General features: G+C 41.9%; 1 protein-coding gene across 1 annotated transcript; it reads right to left on the reverse strand.

Moving 5' to 3' along the window:
* Nucleotides 1-1,624: 1,624 nt before the first annotated feature.
* Tas2r1 (taste 2 receptor member 1) lies at nucleotides 1,625-2,539 on the reverse strand. Its single transcript, XM_052742796.1, has one exon. The coding sequence runs from the start codon at nucleotides 2,537-2,539 to the stop codon at nucleotides 1,625-1,627; it is 915 nt and encodes a 304-aa protein (XP_052598756.1).
* Between the last annotated feature and the right edge of the window lie 15,725 nt (nucleotides 2,540-18,264).

Raw genomic sequence — 18,264 nt, forward strand, 5'->3', positions numbered from 1 at the left:
TTCACTTATTTTTTTCAAAAACTCTTGCTAATATTAGTATCACAGTCATATCTTAAAAGTCATCTTATTAACTAGCATTATTAAAGCAGAAGCTGTTGTATTATAATCAGAATCTGGGGTCTGAATAGTGCTGTTCACAAGACCCAAGAACTGACCCACGTGCCAGTGATCAAAGAGAACGTGGCATAAATACAATGCATGCAGCAGCATTAGTCAGACATCAAGAAGCGTAAAACGACGTCATCTGCAGGTAAATGGCTAGAACTAGAGATCACCATGTTAGCCAAAATTAGCCAAATTCAGAAAGACAAAATGTCACATTTTCTCTCACATATAGAAACTAGATAGAAAAAAGACACAAAAATAGAAGGGAAACTATTTGAGAGAAGGAAGGGGACAAAGAGAGGGGTAAACAAAGGAGGGTGGAGATGGAGTTTTTGTAGGGACTGCCGGCTCCAAAATAAAGGCACAGAGACTTAATATTAATTATAAATGCTCGGCCAATAGCCCACCCACACCTACTGATGTTGCTTCATTGGGAAGACGTGTGATACGGGAACGTCAAATTGTTACTATCCGTCAAAAGGACCCCCAGGCAGAGTGCACAAATGAAAAAAGAATGTTTTTGCAAGCCATTGTCTGTTGAGGGTGTACAATTACAGGAAATGAAATGCTCCTTCCTTCTCCACCTCCTCCTCATCTTCCTTCTCTTCCACCCCTCAAAAGTCCATCTATTCCTCCTCCTCCTCCTCTGTGTATCAGTCCTCTTATTAGTCAATGGGATGTGTCACTAGGTTTTCTACTCTTGGAGTAGGTGAACATGCTCATAAGGACTGAGAAGGCCTGATGTCCACAGTTTCCTTTCTGACAAGAAGAAGAAGAAGAAGGAGAAGGAGAAGGAGAAGGAGAAGGAGAAGGAGAAGGAGAAGGAGAAGAAGAAGAAGAGGAAGAGGAAGGAAGACAAATAAGAGGAGGAGGAGAAGAAGGAGAAGGAGGAGAAGGAGAAGAGGAGTAGCTTAATTTCTGTGACTCCAACAAACAAAACAGAAAAGATATTCTTGTAATTAAGATATATCCAGTCAACTCATTCACGTCTGAGACATGTTGACTTTAGGCAACCAACACAGGATGTTGAGTGTTCTGTTCTTCTAGAATTATAAGTTCAATCTTGTGTTTTTCTTCTTTAAACTTTTTATTTTGAGAAAATTATAAATTCACATGCACTACGGCAAATAATACAGAAAGACCCTTGCTTCATTTATCCTGTTTCCTCAGCAACATCATCTTATGAGATCAGGCTTCTACTTCAGAACTGAGATACGGACCTTGATGTCATCCACCAACACGTGTTGTGCTTTGATAATCAATTAACTCTATGGATGGCAGCAGTAATAGTTGCATAGGGCGCAGATCCCAGGATCAGCCATGGTACCAACCTGGATATCCTCATCTTCAGCCACAAGAAGAGTGAGTGAGGGATGGTAGCAATCTGACAATCTAGTTAATTTTTAGCAAACCTAGGAGTAAGTCTCAGGCTGGGTGATTAAGACGGCATTATACACACTTACGAACAGGACGCTTTGTTGGTTGAGTGATGAGCTGCAGGCACTGGCAAGTTACTGAGTCACTTTCTTGAAGTGATCTCAGCTCTCACACAATGACAACACTTACAATGGACAAAGAACATTTTTACATTTTGTCTCAGCTTAGGATTTCCTAAAATTAAGATGACAGAGTGTAATGAGGGGTACATACCAACCAGCAAAGTGCAGTATAGAAAGTCTATGCTTCCTAACTGGAAGCCTTGAGTACAGACCACAAGAGCCACCATGTAGTGGCAGAAATAGAGGATGAAGAATGATAGAAAGGACAGCATTGCACTGATGTGAGCGTATCTGCTAGTGCCCACCACAGTCCTCATCTTCCAGCTGTGGTTCCACAGGGAGAAGATCAAGAGCAGAACAGCAACAATGAAGATGAGCGATGGTAGTGTGAGCCCGAGGATAATGACGGAGAGTGCCATGTTATGTAGCTTTATGACCTGAGTTGCGTTTTCAGAAAAGAAGCTTGCATACATTTGTTTGGGAATTATTGAAGTCTCTCTGCCATGGATCATAACAGTAACAGTTGAATAGAGCACAGATCCCAGGATCAGCCATGGTATCAACCTGGATATCCTCATCTTCAGCCACAAGAAGAGTGGGAGAGAGATGGTAGCAATCTTGGCACAGTAGAAAACACAGAGCCATGTGGCAAACCAAAGACTCAATTCATTTATAAAGAAGACAAAGGCAACGTTGTCAGCAAATAAAGAGGATTTCGCCAAACAGAATAGACCCAGTTGTGCAAACAAGATACACAACTGCAGAATGATCCGAGAAGTCGCCAGGCAAGAAAGAAGCAGACCCAATGGGGACATTTTCCTCCGAGTGATCAAGTCAGTGGCATTGACAACCACAATGAGGCCATTTGCCAGGATCCCAGTGAACAACTGCACCATCACGACCAGAAAGAGGAATAATATATAACCTTGCAGCATTTTAAAGAGAAAAACCAATGACTTCTTTAAATAATTTGAAGAGTTCGGCACAGTCTCAGCCGTTTGTGGTTTCTGCTTTCTTTCAATTGGACTAGGGCCCCTTTGGAGAGGATGCTAATTAGGAAGGCAATGGAAGAGGAAGGTGGGACTCATTTGTTTATACTCTTTCCTTCTCAACACAAAGACAGTCAAATGAGAAAGAGATATTGTAGAAACCAATTGTGTCTTACTGATGGATTTTGCATTTTTCAGGTCTGCTTAGGTATCAAAGTCATCACAAGCAAATGGTGCAACCAGACACCTTCAGGTGGCTAGTGAGGAGCTCCTTCATGACTAGCCTTCCTTATGAGTCCACTTCATGCTAATGAAGCATCTTCAAGCAACACACACACACAAAGCAAAACTCACATCACTCTGTCGTAGTGACGACATAGGAGTAGGAATGTAAGATTCGCTCTCCAGTCTGCAGAATCAGCAATTCAGGACCGCCTCCAATGCTGTTCAATAATAAACCACACATGGTAAGACACAAGGCTACATGGGAGCTAGGAAGATGGCTCCATTGGTAAAGCGCTTGCTGCACAAGTGTGGAGACCTGAGTTCAGTCCCCCAGAAGTCACAGCTTTAAGAAAAGCCAGCTGTGGCAATAACGTACTTACCTGCCTTCCAGCATCAGAGGAGAAGAAAGAGGCCGGTCTCTGTCTTCACTGGTCAGTCTGCCTAGCAAAACCTTCTAATGCTCTCCCAGCAAAGCCATTTCAGCTGAACCTAGCCACGCCTTATAAAAACAAGGTGAACCACAACCTTGAGGAATAATACTCATGGTTGAATTTTAGTTTCCACACACATGAGCACATGCAACACACACACACACACACACACACACACACACACACACACACACACACACACAGCTCAGTACTACAGTTTACATATGTGGACAGACACTGGGCAAAGCCTAAGGAAGATCAGGTGTAACAAAATGAAGACACCCACTCACAATCTGCATGAGTCACGATCGGCTGATAATCCGGGGCTTGAGACCTTTGCTCTGTTTTCCTTCAAACACAATGACAACCTTACAACAGCTGGGAGTTACAGGTGCAAGGAAAGGCAAAATTAGACATGATTCAATGTTTGGCTATAATTGTCTCACAGATTAGAGAAAAACAAGTCAGCATTTTAATGTTTATAATATGCCACATGTTGAGCTAAACCATATTCGTTTCATCCTCAGCCGTATTGACATTTTGAAATGGAAAAATTGCTTTATTTGGTGGGTGGAGGGAAGTCCTGTGAAATCAATGTAGGATGGCTATCACAGACCTGACTGCCTATGAGATGCTGCCACCACACCATATCTCCAGCTCATGACAATTAAAAACATTTCCAGATATTACCAAATGACTCTAGTGACAAGTCACCCTGATTGAGAACCATTGCCCCAACAAAAGCAAGAATAATGCAGTTTTTGTCCAACTGTCATACTAAGATGTGATAGATTAAGTGCAAATGGTCCCCCATGGGCTCATGGAATAGAATTATTTGAAAGGATTAGGATATGTGGCCTTGTTGGAGTATGTGTGGCCTTATTCGAGGAATTGTGTCCTTGGTGGTAAGCTTTGATGTTTCAGAAGCTCAAGCCAGGCCCAGTGGCTCTCTTTCTTCCTGCTGCCTATGGATCCAGACTCTCAGCTCCTTCTCCAGCACCATGTCTGCCTGCACACCACCATTATCTTTTAAAGATAATGGACTAAACCTCTGAACTATAAGCCAGCTCCAATTACATGTTTTCCTTTATAAAAGTTGCTGTGGTCATGATGTCTCTTCATAGCAATACAAACCCTAGCTCAGACATAAGGCTGAAGACACAGTGAGAGAACCCTGTGTTTAATGTGACAAGTCATCAGCAGAGTGAAAAGTAAGGACAGCTTACAAACATTGGGGAAATTGAAACGTCCAACTTAGTACTTAATGAAAATGTTCACCAGACCCTGCAACAAGGCATACGTCCTTATGGATTTGTGCTACGTCACCCCGAGGGATCAGAAAGGCTTCTCACCAGAGCCTCATCTATAGACAACTGGAACAGGAGGGATAAAAACATAACAGTGACAGTCACTCTCCTTGTGACACAATTGCTCTGAATTTTTTAACAGTTTCATGCAGGGTTGCTTCATCCTCAGTGAGATTCAGGGAACCAACAGGAAAGTCCTCAAGCAGCAGACAAGGGAGGCAGTCTGGGAGTGGACACTCTCACACAGATCCAAGTTGGGGCATGATGATGGCTCAAGACTCACTCCTCTTCCTCTCTTGAAAAGAAGTACCCCGAATGCAAATCACTTTTACTTGGCATTTTGAAGCCTGGGGAAACAAAATGCAGGCGCGTCCATCTACAGAACAGCGAAGCCAAGAGCCTGGACTTCCTCATTCTCTCTCTCAAGCTTTCTGCCACTGTACCTGGCACATCAATGGCACACAGGACGGCTCTGCCTTCTGCACCATGAGGCTCCGCACTCATTCACTCATTCCTTTGTTCCTTCCTTGCTTGGTTTGTGAAGTGGAGCCAAACTCAAGCACACAGCAGAGGGAGAGACGCAAGTCACCCTGCAAGGGTCATTTCTAACTCTGGCTTCCTGGACAGCAGGTGTGTGACCCTAGCAGTTCACTTCGTCTGTTCTGGATTGCGATGACATGGACAGCGTGAGTCAGTCTCTGCCGCGCCTCCAGCCCGGGTCACAAGTTCACGACTGCAAACTGGATTACTAGAGCACACAACAGCGTAAGTGAGAAAAGAGAGGGAAGATCTGAGTCCAGAACAACAGTGTAACCTCTCAGCACTGATGGAAAAACAGAAAAGGGAACACACAGTCCAAAGGCTCATCCATGTCCTGCCCTATTTGTCCCTTGCACCCGAGCAGCTGTAGAGGCTGCTGGGTTCTCAGATAGTTCATTGTAACTTGTTAGAACCAGCCTGAGAAACAGAGACAACAGAGTAAAAACACAATTCGTAAAGTTTAAGCTACAGCTTTATTACAATGTTTTTGTCATTATCTTTTCAACGTGCATGACTATCAAAAGCATGCCACCCCAGTGTGGTGATATACTGTGTACCCTAATAAAATTTGCCTGAAGATCAGAGAACACAAGCCACTAGATTAGACATAGAGGTTAGGCAGTGGTGACACGCACCTTTAATCATAGCACTCGGGAGACAGAGATCTGTCTGGATCTCTGTGAGTTCAAAGCCACCCTGGACTACATGAGATTGACTCAGTCTAGGAGAGAAACAGAGCCAGGCAGTGGTGGCACACACCTTTAATCCCAACACTAGGAAAGTTGAGACAGGAAATGATCTGGGTGGTGGAGAAAGGTATATAAGGTGTGAGGAGACAGGAACTAAAGTCTTCTGGCTGAGGAAAGCTTTTCAGGCTGAGTAGTCCTAAAGGTAAGAGGTGGATTGTTCCTTTGTCTCTCTGATCTTTTAGCATTTACCCCAGTATCTGCTCCGGGCTTTTTGTTATAAGACCATTTAGTAAGTCATGTTACGCCCCTGAACAAGATCAGCCATGTCTTCTTGCATTATATTTGTGTGCATATGTGTATACAGATGTGCACGTGTATGAAGACGTACATGTATGTGCAGGAGTGTGTGCAAAGGTGTGTATGTGTACACAGGTGCATATGTGTGCAGGTTCATGTGTGTAAAGGTATGTTTGTATGTGTGTGTGCAGGAGCATACATGTGCATGTTTGTATGGAAATCAGAAGTCATCCTTGGGTGTGTTGTTTCTTAGGATCGCAGTCTTATTTTTTAAAACAGGGTCTCTCAATGGACTGAAACTCATAGATTCTACTTGGCTGGCTCTCTAGTGTACCCCAAAGATCTGCCTGTCTGCATCTCTCTGGTAATGGAATTACAAGCATTTGCCACCAAGCCTAACATTATTTACCTGGGTTCTGGGGGATCAAACTCAGACTTGCAAGGCAAACACTTTACCATGACCTCAGGAGCACATCTTGTTATTTTGTTGGTGGTTCTTGAGACCGACCCTAGGGCCTTGCTTTTGCTAGGCAAGAGCCTTACATCCATCCCTGGAACATCTTACACCAAGGGATGGTGGGATAAGAGTGTCTGCGGATGGCAGGTAGAAACTGTGGGATTGCTATCTGAAGCTGCCCATCAGGAAAGGCCTCCAAGGTCAGGTCTTCCAGTCTCTCTTAGGTGCCTACTGTGTCAATCATGATAGATATGGACACTGCCTGCATTGTTGTAGTAGGTAAGAGTGAGCTAAATATTTTAACGATCAATGAAACAAATTAAAGAAAAGCTGCTTCAGAGGAGTGAACCCCTTTGGGTCTTTCAGAGGGTTTCTTTTAGAAAGCAAAGAACACATTAGAGAATTCCTGGCGCTGAGATGAAAAACATACACGTCCGGCTTCACCTGTCAATCAGCAGCTCAAAACGTTGACAGTTTTACATGGACAAATGGCTTGGAACAGATGGAGCAGGACCCGATGTGGAGAAATTCACATGATCATTACCCCGTATTACCCTGATTAAATGTGTTCACTCGCACTCATCTGTAATGAGCACTCATTAAAGGAGACAGCACTAAATATTCTTGAGGGAACTGACAGGCGGAAAAAGTTGCTTATTTATATTCAAATCATTTAGCTGCTGGAAAGGAAGTGTGATCTTTTTCACATGCAGCTAGATTGGTGCAGGCAGGCTTTTTAGCAGGTAAAGACTGCAGCGTTCATATTCTGCTTTCCAGCCACACACCCAGACGTTTACTTTGATATAGTCATCATGAAAGTGAGCAACAGGTTAATGCCCTTCCTAAGGGGTGGAGGCTCACACTTCATTATCAGGGGAGCAATTCTCACTTTTAGAAACATGTGTGTGTATTAAAGTTCTTGTATATTTAATAAGATCTTTCAAATAAGAAAGAAATGGATCCTTGGCATTGCAAAACAGGCATCCTTTCTGAATATTCCTGGACCATAGCTCAGCCATGGAAAGCTGATATGGAATGTATGCCACTCAAAATTCACAACATGGTGGTTGAAAAATACCAGGCTCTTTCAGGCTAATCATTCTTCAAATCCTGTCATGTTCCCACTTGTCTGTGCAGTTGATCTCTGGGACTAAAATTGTTGTCATTAATATTCAGGCCACTTCCAGATACGTGTCCCTTCTCGTGCATTTATCCCCTTAATGCATTTGTGTGCTTCCCCTACCCCATTCAACACTCTGGAGTTTATTCACACTGTAGCAATAATGGAGAAACATGATGCATTGAATGTAAGTCTTCCATGTACAGAACTGAAAGTCTTTACAAACAAGAATCCCTTAAGAGTCACAATGAGGAAACTGAAGCCAGACAAACTGCCCCTGGGGGATGAGAAAAGTCTCAGGTCCTTGCACTATTAACTTTGGCTCTACCCAAGTCCCTCTGTGGAATTCCAAATCACTGCTGCTGCTTCCTTCCACACCTGCCTCCTCTTCTCCTTCTTTTACTCCTCTCTTCCTCCCCCCACTCTTTTCTTCCCTGTTTCTTTTCTTCTCTTTCTTTTTTCCCCATACCTCAACACATGCTCATGATGTGTATGGGGGGTAGGGGAAGACACTATTCTAAGCACAGAATATGTAGTGAGGAATAAAATTAAAGTCTCCATCATTTTGGAAATAGCATTGCAGTAGGGAAGACAAGAATAAAAATGTGAAAAGTAATTACGGGATCCAGGTAATGTAGAAAGAAACACGTTTTAGCACATGTGGTCAGAGAAGGGGCCTCCTACAGGAAGATGATCAGAGACTTGGATAGAAGGCCTAGGGATGAGCATTCCAGGCAGAGAGAGCAGGAGGTAGAATGTCCCCCATTCCCAGCATAAAAGAGCATGGAGCTATCAAGAAACCAAAGTTCAAACCACTGCATTCCCTGAAGCAGCACAAGCAAGAGAAAGGACCCAAGAAGGAGATGCTCCTATGGGTGGACATGACAAGATAATCAAGGCCACAGGAGCAACTCGAGTTCAATGTTAATGTGTAGAATTCATTGCAGAGTTTGACTGAAGGGAAATACTATACAGGAAGACCTAGACTCTAAATCGTAGCTTATGCCTTTAATCCTAGGACGAGGGAAAGGGAGGCTATATGAGTTGAAGGTTAGCTTGGTTTGCATAAAAAGTTCCCAGCCAACCAGGCTAGGTAATGTGACCTTGTCTAGAAGAACAAGAATAAGAGTAACAATAAAATGTAGTAGGTAGCTGTTCCAGCTTTGACCTGGAAGTACTACCCCCATTGAGGCTTCTGGTAACTGTCACGCCTACGAGGTAGGGCTGAGACAGGAGCCCTTAAGACCTGAGATCCAGATGTGCTGGCTTTCTTGGTTCCTGGATCCCGGATGCTGGAGGAGATGCCGAGACAAGTTTTCTAGAGAACACTGCTGGACTGCACTTCACCTCCCAGACCCTGTAACCTATTCCTTTACTTGTAAGTTACCCTGCAAAATAAACCTCCCTTTGAACTATGTGGAGTTGCCTTAATACTTCCACCAATAATAAAAGAATAAGAATAAAAGGAGGAGGAGGAAAAGAAAAACCAGGCCTTTTGGAGAAAGTATGTAGAAGTCAGGAGAGAACAAGTATGGAGCAGAAAGGATTGACAGCTGCAGAAGATTTCAGCAAGGGATGTTACTATCTTAAATGAGACTGCAACTGACCAGAAGGAAGGAGTGAGTGGACTGAGGATGTATCTGAAGCCAGAAGCAACAGGAATTTCATTTGGCATTGACAGGAGGAAGGAGGAAACAAGAAATCAAAAATTACTTCTGGGTCATTGGCATGAACACTGGTCCTGCCTTGCAGCTGGTTATTTTTTACTCTGCCTAGCACCCAGCTCCCATATAAATACACGGAGACTTATTCTTTCTTATTAATGCCCAGCCTTAGCTTGGCTTATTTCTAGCCTGCGTTTAAAGTTATCCCATTTACCTTTTGCCTCTGGGCTTTTACCTTTCTCTATTTCTGTATATATCTTTTCTTTCCTTCTTATTCCATGTCTGGCTGTGTGGCTGGCCCCTAAAAAAGCAAAGAGTAAAAAATACCCAACTACATTTGGCATATCAGTGTGGGGCTTAAATATCCATGTAGTACGGAAAAAAAAAAAAAGTACACAGCTCCGGAGCTTCTGTCAGACAGTGAGCCCTTGAGCAGCTGGTAGGGTAAGTTAAGTAAGAACAAAAAACTAAGTAAAAATGCCTGCCACACAGCGGCATCCTTCAGCTGGGAAGGTTGAATGCGGTTCCCAGTCATACATCTCCAACCAGCCTGCAAGCTTTAGGCTTGGCTTTCACAACCCCAGAAGAGGAAGGAGCAAGCCATCAAAGCTGCATGGAGGTCCTAGCCATGCCATTTAGCAGTTTCTTGCTCATGCAGACAAAAAAAAAAAAAAAAAAAAGACTAGAGATATGCAGTAAAGATACATCTAGATGGGAAAAAACCTCTAAACAGGTTAAGTGTGCTTAGCAATAAGTGTAGACTTGAGAAAGGGGAAAAAAAGAATATAGACAGTCATAGAAAAAAAAGTTAAAAATAATAAAGTAAAGTCCTTAAAGAGAAAAGTAAAGTAATAAAAAAAAAAAGAAGAAGCCACATAGAGATGGGAAATACACAGGGAATCTGGATCCTGTATGTTGCTGTACTGACCTTGAATTTTTTATTGCTGATAAGCAAACAACAGCTAAGAGACATGGGATTGAAAGAGGGACTAATGAAATAAATTAGCCTAGATATTTTAAGAATGACTTAACTTTAAAATGGAACTCAAAAATGCGTTGTTTCAGGGAAGAGGTTTTGCTTTTTTTCCCTACACAGGAGACAGGAGACTGTGGATTCCTTCAGGATTGATATGGATTAGGTTTGATGGGGGAGACCTCCTGATACTTGATAGGTGATATATATCAACAAAGGCTGGTCTTCCCAGGACTTGGCCACTATCTCAGTTTTCTCAGGAACCTCTAAAGCTGCCTTCACCTGTAGACAACAGGAAGCAGTCTGGAGAACACAACACCCACATTTCCAAGAGATGTGGTGGATGGTCTTTGCTTATTTAGTGGTTTATGGATGTTTGGTATTATTTAGGGGAATAGAGTATATTGATACAAATTTAAAGTTATCTTTGTTATACTGTATATATGTTTCTACTCTTGTTTGAGGTATTGTACTTATGCAGCTTATTTAAAAGTGCAATGTATAATTAAGAAATGAGGTTAGTAGTTAATTTATAATAATCAAACTTGTAGTCACATTAGGTATGTTTTCAGGATAATATAGAGGTATATTTTAGACAGATAGATGATTCTCAAACACTTCAAAGACCTACAGAATGGCACTAAAGAGGCTTAATAACCTAAGGTTTTTCATGACAATGAGACACATCTGCTCCTGGAAGCATCAATTTACTTCATAAAAGGATGATGGATGTTGAAGAAACTCTACATGGAGTTTGCTTTCATTGTGGCAGAGTTAACCATTTGGCCAAGAAACTGCCTTTGCCTTGAGCATTGGCAATGTGCTGCATAGACTGGACATGCAGGACCCACAGGAAAGTGACTGCTGAACTTTGCCAAAACAAGGCAGGATGGTCCTTCAGGGTTCCTGCTTTACAGAAGAATCTGCCGGACATTCTTCAGGACACACAGCAAAGAGACTATTAAACTTTGCCAAAATAAGGCAGGACAGTTCTTCAAATTTCCTGCTTCACTGAAAAGTCTGCCAGATGTTCCAGGTCTGTAGGTCAAAGATGGATGCCCTAACATTGCAGAAGAACTTTGGGTGACTGTCCCAGCAGCCAGATGTCTCTGTTGTTAGGTAATACATCCTTCTGGGGTCTTTGATGGAGTTAAAAACTAAATAGTTAGAGTTATTTTTTCCTTAGTTATGATAGAAAGTAAATTAGGTATAAAACTTTGGAATCACCAAGATAGGATAGATAACAGAGTATTTTCTCTGAATTTGCTAAACACAAATGGACTGAATATTGCAAATGTAATTCTTACTTGATAACTGTTTTTGTTGTGTGTTGTTTTACTATATTAAAGTTAAAACCTTTTATTTATATTTAGAAAAAATGGAGAAATGTTGTGGAATATTAGTTGAAGATGTGTTACATTTGTTTATGCTGTGGAAAATTTACTTAATGATGCAAAGATGTGCTGCATTCTTTTATGTTGCATTTGTTTAACTCTGTGAAGCTGTGTTATTTTCCTGTCTAAAACTCCTGGTTGTCTAATAAAGAGATGAGTGGCCAATAGCTAGGCAGGAGAGGGATAGGTGAGGCTGCCAGGCAGAGAGAATAAATAGAAGGAGAAATCTAGAGAAGACAGAAGAGCAAGAAAAGGAGGAGAGGAGGACACCAGGGGCCAGCCACACAGCCAGACAGGGAATAAGAAGAAATAATAAGAAAATACATACAGATATAGAAAAAAGGTAAAGGCCCAGAGGTGAAAGGTAGGCAGGATAATTAAAGTTAAGAAAAGCTAGATAGAAATAAGCCAAGCTAAGGCCAGGCAGTCATAAGTAAGAAAAAGTCTCCATGTATTTATTTGGGAGCTGGGTGAAATTCAACTATGCTACTTGCTAAGACAGGGAAAATTAGAGAAAAGTTAAAATCAAGAATTTCACTGTGGAGATGATCCACCAGAAATGCCTATGAGGTTAGAAATGTTACTAAGCACTAAATAGTAAGTTTGGAGCCACAGGATTGGGAAAACACTTTCAGAATTGGCTATCATGAAGATGGTCATTAGTCAGGAAGCTGGATTAAGACTACAGGGAAGAGACTGCTGAATGGAAATCTGAACAACATAATGCTTTTTTGAATTCATGTGACTGACTGTCCCCTTTACTACCAGCTCTCTAGAAGGAAGCTCTGATGAAGTAGTACTTGCGTGCCTGATAGCAATCTTAGCAGCCAGGGATCCTAAACATGTTACTGATGACTGTAGCTATTTACTCTTTCATTTAAAACATTTGTTCCTTTATTTAGAAGGAGATTGATCTAAAGGTTTTTATTGGTATTGAATATGGTAAATTCAATTATCCATGTTTTGCTGTGCTTACCAAAAACTATTAATATTTGCAAGTTTCATCTGTGTCAGAAAATGTAAATTGCATGGGAATGATCTGTTATTCAGAAGATGGAAAAGATGCACAGTGAAAGCATCTAGGGCTGCAGGCTTTGAGGACAAAGCATAATACTTATAATTGGTCTGGTGTTTAAAATGCTAAGCAACAGAAAACGAGCATCCGTTTGCCCTTCTGACAACACTACGAAATCAATATTCTCTCTGCTTTAGTTAGAAGTAAATTGAGGAGCAGAGAGATTTGGGGATTGTGCTCAGACATGAGTGCCAACAGTAACATTGTTGAGATGTAGAATGTAGTCTGACCGCTTCATTACTAAACTTGGGGAACATCCACCAATAATGGAGACAGGAAAGCTGCAGCTTTTGCCTGGCCAATGCCTCTTCCTGTATTTACATGGCCTTTATTTGGAAGAACCCCCTCTCCTTATACTCTTGTCTATGGACATTTCGGGGTACCAGCTCCATCTCTGAATTCAAGAATGAATACACTCGTGTGTGAAAATTAATATATCACTCACATGATAAGAAATATCCATTCAGGGATAACATGAGGCCCAAATTTGCTGTCTCAATTAATCCTCAAAGTTTAGGTTGAGCAATCTGATCAAGACACTCTGCTCTGCACTGGAGATGCTAGCAGCTATCTTGCCACTATGAGACATGAACCTGTCTAAGAATGGGTCTACCTCCCAGCCAGAAAAACAAGAACTCAAGACTGGGTGCTGCTCAGGTTTCAGCTCTGGAACAGTCTCTCATTTAATACTGACCTTGACATTTAAATGAACTCATAAGTTAGCAGTGTTATTGAGTTAACTAACCCTCAGGTGGGTTTTTGCTGAGTGGGGTATACTCTAATGGCTGTGGGCTATACGGAAAAGCAATGATGTCCTTTCTATGTCTCACATTTAAGAATTCGAGGCAGAAAAGTTATATGACTAAAGCCAACCATTTAGTGAACCCAGGGTTCAAACCTGTGATCTCTAAATTAGAGTGCTCTAGTCACTGGACTTAGAGTTTTCTTTAATATATTATTAGAATAATTATTTTAAAATGAAAACATATAGAACTTTTGGGGGTCTTTGTCCACTCACTTATTCCTTCTCCATCACATACTCACTCTGGTATCTCAGATTGGATCACACCACAAGAAATTTATAAAGCATAAGGTTGCCATATGGGTATCCAAAGTTTAATTTATTCCCCACCAAAAATAATACCCTTGGCAATGACTGACTGTTCTTTATCTAGAAGATACATGGTCAAATATATTTTAATACACATCTGTAAGGATGTTGGTTGCAACTGTTGGATTGGACATATGGTTCAAGGGGATCATATGTCTGCTGTCTTGAAACTCACAGCATCATTTTTGCCCTTGTCAAATCTCTCTTTTATTCTATAATTTATTTTCTTGCCTCACAGAGATGAGTGACCTTTGCATGTAGAAATAGGCATACACATGTGGTTAGCTACAGGGATGTTCTAGAAGAGGGCCTGCGTGGCCAATAATGAACAAAGTTAAGCTTTTTACCCTTTGAAAGGCGCTTATGGTGAGATATTAGTACTGTATAAACTTTGTGGGTTCTCTTGGGTTGTAAAATATATTTTATCTACTACTTGCATTAATTTGACATGGTTGTTTCTATAAAGCTCAGGTTGAATCTGGTTACCCCTGCAATAGTATGGAGAGGTGTGGGTTCTGAGGAGTATACAGGCTATTGGGAAGAGTTAATGCCTTTCCTTCAGGAGAGAGGGTGGTTCCAAGCCAACCTAACTGTTCTTCCTTATGCTCTCACCCTTCTGCTTTTCTGCTAGGTCATAGCACTAGGTCTCTGTCAGATGTAGCCATCCAATTTTGGTTTTCAAGCTTCAGCATAATGAGCTCAATAAACTTCTTCCCTTTAAAAATTACCCAATATCTGGAATTATATTATTAAAACAGAAAGAAGACTGGGATGCCACCTGTCATGTACATTTGAGACAGATAGGTAGTGAGAAAATCTATGACCAACATATAGAGTGAATCTTACAGATTCAGAAGAAATAAAAAGAAATGGATTTGGCTGTTTGAATTCAATACAGGAAATTTAACAGAGGACCACATCACATCAGATCTGTAAAGTAGCAGAAACCTGTTCCAACTCTTTATTTGATGTGAAAGAAACTGGAATTCTAGAAATGACAGGAGATACTCTGTGCCTTGTTTGGGGGTGTTCACATACCAGGATTCTAGATTCTGTGAGTTTCTTTGGCCTAATTTCAACCATGGCAAGCTATTGTGATATTTTATTTGTGCAACCCAATAAAGTTTATCTGAGGATCAGAGGAAAAAGCCAGTCACTATATTAAACATAGAAGTCAGGCAATGGTAGTACATGCCTTTAACCCTATCATTCAGGAGGCAGGGATATGTCTGGATCTCTTTGAGTTCAAGGTCACACTGGGAACAGAGCCAGGTATAGTGGTACACACCTTAAATTCCAACACTAGTTAACCATAAAGGTTTGGAGGTCTGTACAGATAGGAAATGACAGAGCTGGGTAGGAAGAGGAAGTGATGTAACTGGACAGAGAGAGCAAATCAGATGGCAGAACAGCAAGGCATATAGGCATGGGTATGCAGGAAGTAGGTCTCTTTTGAAAGCTGAGAGTCAGTAAGGTGAGGTTGGCTTGTGGCTTTTCCTATTCCTCTTTTAACCCCGATATCTGGCTTCAAGTTTTTTTATTTAATAAGACCGTTTAGCAATTTGTCTACAGTGAGCTCCACCAGAGCCCAGCAAGACCCGTGACCATGTGATTAAAGTGAGCTGTGCATACACACATACACACATGCATCTGCATCTCCCTTTTGTTGACTCAAAGACCAGAGAGGTGTCTGGAGGCCTGTCTGGAGAGCATGGAAGAAAGCAAAGGAGCACACAGCAGTAGTGCCCAAGGCCATGAGTGACAGTCGCCTAAGATGTTAACTGCAATAACATTAGAGAGAGGGATAGTAACAATCTTCTGCAGTCATTAATACCCTTTGCTTGGTGCACTGGCTCCCTACATTTTATAACATGGGTGTGTCATGTCATGAAATTCCACTTCTCAGTTATTATGAGTCTGAATATTGTCTTGTTTCAGTTAAATAGTCAAAGCTAAGTGTGGGCTCTGAGGTTCTTTAAAAATGTTCATTGAATTTGTTCTTTGATAACTTCATACACATAGAAAATGCAGTCTGGTGTGGATGTTTGTGGTCTGTGCTGTCTCCAGAAATCATGTGCAAGTCCACGATTCATCCTCCTACTGACTGTAAAGGGCAAGGACGCTGCTTTTGCCATGGCGTTGGTGACTGCAGACTCACAGCTGAGAAAGAGGGACATAGAAGGCTTCTATGACAATCCCCTTCTGTGACAATCCCTACCCCCATCCCACTCTCCCTAGAAGTAACAGCCTAGATAGAAAGCCACTTAAGAGAACTCTTAAAAATTGTGATAGTGATGCTGAGATGTAGCTCTCCACAATTGATGGTTCTGGAAAGGAACAGGTGGGAGAGGACTAAGTTTTCTTTTATGGGCTGGCCACCTGGAGTTTGACATTCTCCAATGAGTATACGGTCAAGACAAATTGCACTTTTTTTTGTTTTTTTATTTTTCTTCTTCTTTTTTTTTTTTTTGCAGGGGAAGGTCACTGGAGGAGGGGTTTGGGAGGATTGGAAAGTGAGGGTGCTCAGGGTTTATGATATAAAATTCCCAAATAATCACTAAAATTATTATGAAAAAAAAGAATAAAACCAAGCTCAACAAAGAACAAATTTCCCCTCATAATGTTAACACTCCCGTTCTGGTCTCGCTGCCACCCCTCCTGTGCCCTACCTCCTCACTGCGTGCACCTTTCCCACATGTGTGACCTTTCTTTGATGTTTTGTTTGGTTTTCAGTTTTGCTGATTTTGCTCTTGACAATTTCATGTTTTATGAGGTAGTGTTGATTATACTCTCCCCCAATGGCTCCTATCTCCCCTCTAACTACCCACCCTCTCCTCCATCTCTATCACTCTCTTTCCAAGATTTAGGACTTTGGGTTTTATTTTGAAGCCTCTTAGTTTGACCAGGTCCCTCTGTGTGAGCAGTGGATGAGAACTATTTATTGGAGTCTAATGGGCTCCTAGGTGGATATATGACCAAAAACTATGATTACTCCTCCCTAAAAGCCATCAGTAGCCAATAGTTCAACATGGACTGCCAGGGCCCTGTGGACTCCTTCTTAAGCCTGATTGATTGTTGGCAGGCTCAGTCTTGTGCAGGCCCATTGTAGACAGCAATATCTGCTATAAGGTTAAGGCAACACTGTCTGTGCCCTGCCCAGGAAAGGCTTTCATGTCCTTTCTCCCTGTCTTCTGGCTCTGACATTCTCTCTGCCCTTTCCTCCCCTGTGATGATGCCTGAGCATTAGAGAGGGTGGTAGAACTGCCTTGTTTAGGGATGAGCACTCAGTGGTCACGTATTCCACGCTCCTTCATTCACCGCTGTCATTGCGAAATGAAGCTTCTCGGTTAAAGCTGGGAGAAAGTAGCATTTGTTTGTGGATATAAACATAAATATTTAGGAAAGCAGCTTGGTGCCTTGTCAACTTAGCTAAACCAAGTAGTGAGCTCTCCCCTAGGGCCCAAGACTTCCTCAGCCACGGTTGTTTGTTTGAGGCAGGTTTACAGTGTCTGGTATGAGTTCCCTCCAGTAGACCAGGTCTCAAATCCAATCAGAGAGCAAGACAATGCTGCTTTTTAAATGGATTTTCCTCCCTACATAAAACATAATTCAGGCGATTAGAGATCCTGGTGATGAAGGTATAGAGCTGTACAACATCAACCAGCAAGCGCTCGGGGTGCGACTTTGGCTACATTTAGTCCACTCTTTATTTCCTAGCTGTGATTTAGCACAGAGATTCATAAAGCTTACTTCCTCCTACAACCTCACACAACTGTGAAATAAATACGTTGGGCCATAAAAACAAGATGAGCTCCGATCTATTTCAAAAGTAATTGTTGTCAGATATATTTAAAGCACATCGTTCTTTGATGCAAAGCAGAGAAAGCCAATGCAATCCCGGGTACACAGCAGGTTGGAGTGCGATGGGAAGAAGCCAAGAAGCAACAGAAAAGAGCAATCCTGATGATATGCACTTACACTGGGGAGGCTCACATTCTTCCTGTTGACCAAGATTGATGGCAACTTGCACGAAGGCCAAATTTTAGTTTCTAAATACTTCTAAAACCAATTGAAGGAGCCAGTTTCTAGGCATGTTTTATCTTTCCAACACTCTAACAGTACTACGCCATCAAAGATCTGCAATGTCCCTGTTTCATCTCATGTGGGATGAGGCTTGGCAGGAAGATCATGAACACATACATGCTTTCCATAAAGGCAGATGACAATCTCTATGTGCTGAGCCAAGGCATCTAAATTTTGGGACCATGAGGCAGTTGCTACAGGTAGCATCAGGAGCGGCATAGTCAGGCTAGGCTTTCAGGGGTCCCTCATTTGTTAACCCTATGGGGAAATATCAAGGTCCAAAACATGCTTTGCAAGGCAGAGTC

This window comes from Peromyscus californicus, unplaced genomic scaffold (genome assembly GCF_007827085.1).
Source record: "Peromyscus californicus insignis strain IS unplaced genomic scaffold, ASM782708v3 Scaffold_18__1_contigs__length_77618521, whole genome shotgun sequence".
NCBI classification, from domain to species: Eukaryota; Metazoa; Chordata; class Mammalia; order Rodentia; family Cricetidae; genus Peromyscus; species Peromyscus californicus.

Excerpts from the sequence above, each read along its gene's own strand:
- Tas2r1 (XM_052742796.1), bottom strand. The coding sequence starts at position 2,539 with ATGCTGCAAGGTTATATATTATTCCTCTTTCTGGTCGTGATGGTGCAG.